Genomic DNA, 4,987 nt, shown 5'->3' with positions numbered 1-4,987 from the left:
CAATCGTATCTGTTTGCGTATTGTTTGCGATGTCAACAGCTTTTTACGTATAATTTATCCGATTATTATCGAGCGAACGAGCAAGATTGTCTATTTGTAAACTAGCACCATCAAAGCAGACAAGGACGATTATTGCTGAAGGTTCATTCAACGTAACCCCTTCCCTGGAACCATTCCAATCGTTTAGCGGAACGCGCGGCACGCCCAGGAATACGTTAAAATCAAACCCTTTCGCCTTCAGTAGCTTCGTAGAGAACGTCGGTTAACGCAGTGCAAAACTCATCATGTGACGAAGCAAGTAACAAAATGGCAACACTTTCAAACGCCTCTTTTTTTTTTATTTTTTTTTATTTTATTATAGAGGTTTTAAACTTTAACAGTTCTTTCGCCTCTTTTTCAAACGCCTCTAGTGGACCGATGGTTTTGGGAATGGAACATACGGTGCATCGTAGCAACAGTGCCGGTTTCTCGGTAACCGATTTACCACCAACGGTACGAGCAGCATTCGCGAACCTTCGATCTTTTAACAAAATCCAGCAAACCGTTGCTCCGACGATCCTGCAAACGGACGATTCGCTGGTGGTGAACGCACCAACAGGATCCGGCAAAACGGTCATCCTTGAGTTGGCAATCGCCAAGCTAGCGATGCAATCTGGTGGCCAACGTGCCACCTTCCGTATCATCTACCTGGCCCCAACGCGATCACTGTGCGCCGAGAAGTACACCGATTGGAAGGGCCGCCTAGCACCGCTCGGTATCGAGTGCATCCAGTACGACGGTGATAACGTAGTGGAGGACATACGCAAACTCAGCAACTATCAGCTCATCCTTAGCACGCCGGAGAAATGGGAAGTGTTTACGCGGCACTGGGCCGACCGGAATGCAGCAACGGTGCTGCGTCCCATCAAGCTGTTCCTGATCGACGAAGTGCAGGTGATCGAGGATAGTGAACGTGGCGCTAATCTGGAGCTGGTAGTAGCCCGCATGAAGTACATTGACGCACGTTTGCACGGCCAGACGGACGGGACGGGGCCCACCTTGGGTGAGCCAGCATCATCCGTTACCTCGATTCGTTTCATTGCCGTATCCGCTTGCATTCCAAATGTCGATGATTTTGCCCGGTGGCTGCAGAACGATCGTAAGGTGGTGCCTTTCAGCTTTGCCGAGACGGATCGCCAGACAACGCTCGAACGGCACGTACTCGGCTATCCGTTCCACTCGAGTCCGTTCAAGTTCGAGCTGAACCTCAATTACAAGCTGGTGGACATTATCGCCCAGTATTCGTGCTCCAAACCGACGCTCATATTCTGTTCCTCGCGCAAGAGTGCCGAAACGACGGCCAGCTACCTAGCACGCACTCCAGGCCAGTCGCTGACATTACCATCGGCCGCGGTTCTACGGGAGATTGGCTCCGGGCTGGTGGGTAAACAGTTGCAGGAACTCATCGGCAAAGGGGTGGCCTACCACCATGCCGGACTGTTGGCAAGTGATCGAATCCGGATCGAGAGCAGCTTCCGCGAGGGACACATCGGAGTGCTCTGCTGTACGAGTACGCTCTGTATGGGTGTGAACCTGCCGGCCTATCTCGTCATCATCAAGGCCACCTTCAATCATATGGGCAAGGATTACGCGAACAACTACCTGCTCCAGATGATGGGCCGTGCGGGACGCTCCCAGTACAACGAGCACGGTGTCGCCGTTGTCATGACAACGGAAGCCAACGTTGAACGCTACCGGAAGCTGGTGAGCGATACGCTGCCGATCGAGTCTCAGCTGCACCAGAAGCTACCGGAACTGCTCAACTCCGAGATAGCGCACGGGATCATCTACGATCGGGCGGCCGTCCGGGAGTGGATCCGTTCGACGTTCTTCTACGTCCGGGCCCAGACTAACCCGGGCCACTATCAACTATCGGCCGGTCCGGTTTACGATATGAACGATCAGATCGAACGGCTGTGCGAAACCACCCTGGAGTCACTGCAGACCAGTGGATTGATCGTAGCGAATCGTTCGGCCATCCTGCAACCAGCCCCATCCGGCCGGTTGATGGCGCGCAATCATCTTTCCTTCAAAACCATGCAACTGCTGCTGGCCGAGATGGTGGGCGATGAGACGGTGGCGAAGATGCTGTCGCTGATTGCCCGGGCCGACGAGTTCAGTGCGTTCAAGTGTCGGAACAACGAGAAGCGGCTCCTGAATGCACTCAACACGCCGACCGGATCGACGACCGGCGGTGCGGAGTGTGCTGGCGTTCGGTTCCGGTGGCCGGGACGCATCAGCACAACCGATGCCAAGGTGTACTGTCTGATACAGGCCGTGTTCGGCTGTTTACCCATCCACGACCACAGTCTGCACCAGGAAGCGGCCAAGATGATCACTCTCGGAGCGCGCATCTGCCGGTGTATCATCGGATTGCTGAACGCAAATCGGAACCGCTTCCACGGTGACCGTGCTGCCGGAAGTTTCCGTGCCCTCGCCAGTGCCTGCACGTTGGCACAATGTTTCGAGGTGAAACTGTGGGAAAACAGTCCGCTCGTCTCGCGCCAGCTACGTGGAATAGGACCCCGGTTGGCGCAGCATCTTGCCGATCGAGGAAAGTGCACGTTCCGTGCCATTCGAAGCTCGGACCCGCGAGAACTGGAGTGCATCGTTAAGAAGCAACCACCGTTCGGGAATGAGCTGATCGGATTGGCCAGCGAATTGCCCGAGTTCGCCATCGAGCTGACGAAAACGATGTTGGAAGGGGAGCAGCAGCCACGGAATGAGATCGTCTGCACGGTACAGCAGCGGAACGGTCAATATCTGGCCAGGGGAACTCCTCCAATTGAGTTCAGTCTTCTTGTTGGAGATTCAAGCAACCAGCTGTTACTGTATGAAGCGGGATTGTCCACCGATAGGATACCAGCGGTGGGAGGAAAATGTTGGACAATTCAGCTTCCGGATGCCACAGTGGAATCGATCCAGGCTCATCTCATCTGTTGCGAGTGGGCTGGACTGGATGGTCATCATACGTTGGCGTTGGTTGGCGATCGTGAGATCATCGCAACGAAGCAAACCACCATTACCAGCTTCTTCCCGAGTGAAACGGCCAATGACACGCTGCATTCCATGAAGGATATGAGCTTCCAGGGACCGCCTGTTATCGATACGCTACATTCCATGAAGGACATGAACTTCCCGGAACCGGCTGCTCTCGATACCTCGCGCTGGAACAGCACATCCGTGATGGAGCGCTCCTATCTGTTGGCCACTTCGAATGGCACCTGTAAAGTAACTATTGAGCCAACACGTGTACTGGCTACCAGTACTAGCACCGATGCTGATACGTCGATCCGCTTACCGGTGCTTCCACCCGGCACTACCAGTACATTACCACTACGATCGATTTTGAAGAAACCCGTTGATGTTCCCTACCGATCCGCACCATTTGTAGCTCCTCGGACAGCTTTTCCGAGGCTGGAAACCTCCGGCAATCTTCTAAATGATTCCAGCATTCCCACCTGCTTCGAAGAGGCCAGAGAAGCGTTCAAACGGATGCCTACTTCCGCGCCGTTTTTCGACGAAAACGAACGCCGTTATCTGTTTCGCCGGTCGGTTGACTGCCATGCGCCACCTCCACCCAGTTCGTGGTTCGGTGGTTCGGATGCGGAGGATATACTGGCACACTTTAAACACTGCAACGTATTTGTGTCTCTTTCCGGCGTAAAACGTGGGCTTGCACAAGGATTCATCGAAAGCGAAACCACTAGACCTCTCCAAGAGTCGTGCGTCTCGGCTTCGAATGTAACCAGCAACTGGTCCTTTACGAGCCGATCCGTCCAGGCGTCGGGAGGAAGGAAAAGGAAAAAGTTTGACCTGGGACCGGCGGCAGATGTTATTTGTGCTGATTGAAAACGGTAGAACGGGGGTAGTACTAGGCGAGTGCTACATTAAGCACTAATCGAATCGAAGTCTGTCTCAGTTAGCAAACCTATCGTAAAACGTCCACTTTATTGATATGATTGCTAGTCCGATACTAGGTTTGGCGTTATGCTATAGAAATGCTTACAGTTGGTTGTAGAAATTACGTTTGCAGAAAGCAAAATGCCACAAGAGATGGCATGATGGTTGTACTCTACACTTTCCCTTTGCGTCCTCGCGATACGGAGAGCTAAGCCGAGGTATAAGAGTATAGTAACAGTCGGCCGATTCCAGTGTCCAGTCGCCGGACGTTTTAAGGGAAACTCAAATTAGGTTCTTATTCGTTAGGTAGATTTAGCTGAAAATAGCTCCTCCCAAGTTGTACCACAATTTGCTTACAGACTAGCATGTGTCGTCGTTTTTTCTTATTGCTATGAAATAGTTGGAAATAATGTCCTCCCGGAATCGGACGCGCCCTCATTCGTCGCCGTCCTGTCATAGCCCATAGTGCGTATGCGGTCCGCACGTTAAACGGACGCGTAAGAATGGTACGCCATTCTTAGTGAATAGCTATTAGCTTCTATCACGCCTGATAATATCGTCTCGTCGCATTCAGCGAGCTCCCTGGTTCGGCTACAGGAAGCCGTTTTGCTAAGCTCTCTCTCTCTCTCTCTCTCTCTCTCTCTCTCTCTCTCTCTCTCTCTCTCTCTCTCTCTCTCTCTCTCTTTTTCTCTATCATCGGTTTATCATCTATCATGATGTAGTATAATGAGGGTCGTCCGTTATCTATCGCAGTTTCTCCCGCAGCCAATCTTCGGTCATGTCGTCCAGCTCACGGATTTCGTAGTAGCGCGTCAGATCGGCCTCGCGCTGCAGTGCCATACGCGTCTTGGCGTACAGCATGCACAGCTCCATCTGGCTGTCGCGCGGCGTGTAGAAGATGAAACACATCGGGTACGAGGTCCGGCCATCGTCGTGCTCCATCTTGTAGCTGTAAATGATGTAGCGGGGCTGGTGCGATGGAAGCTGTTCCTGCAGCTCCTCGATCGCCACATCCTCCAGCAGCTCGTCCACCGTGACCACCTGC

At 52.9% G+C, this 4,987-nt stretch overlaps 2 protein-coding genes across 2 annotated transcripts in view; one reads left to right on the top strand and one right to left on the bottom strand.

Annotated features, from left to right (window-relative positions):
• Positions 1 to 429: 429 nt before the first annotated feature.
• Positions 430 to 4,306, top strand: LOC126576757 (probable ATP-dependent DNA helicase HFM1). The gene is made up of 2 exons (XM_050238066.1): positions 430 to 3,265; positions 4,302 to 4,306. Exons 1-2 carry the CDS (start codon positions 430 to 432, stop codon positions 4,304 to 4,306), a joined length of 2,841 nt encoding a protein of 946 aa, XP_050094023.1.
• A 300-nt stretch (positions 4,307 to 4,606) lies between these two features.
• The window catches only part of LOC126579931 (glia maturation factor beta), an 881-nt gene continuing 500 nt past the window's right edge, over positions 4,607 to 4,987 (bottom strand). The window contains exon 3 of the mRNA XM_050243703.1: positions 4,607 to 4,987. This exon is cut by the window's right edge and continues 19 nt beyond it. Coding sequence (XP_050099660.1) covers positions 4,687 to 4,987 — 301 coding nt within the window. The 3' untranslated portion in view covers positions 4,607 to 4,686.

This window comes from Anopheles aquasalis, chromosome 2 (assembly GCF_943734665.1).
Source record: "Anopheles aquasalis chromosome 2, idAnoAquaMG_Q_19, whole genome shotgun sequence".
Classification (NCBI taxonomy): Eukaryota; Metazoa; Arthropoda; class Insecta; order Diptera; family Culicidae; genus Anopheles; species Anopheles aquasalis.
This window is presented reverse-complemented; position numbering and strand designations above follow the sequence as displayed.

What these genes read in the sequence shown, in the direction of transcription:
- LOC126576757 (XM_050238066.1), top strand. Translation starts at nt 430, where the DNA reads ATGGAACATACGGTGCATCGTAGCAACAGTGCCGGTTTCTCGGTAACC.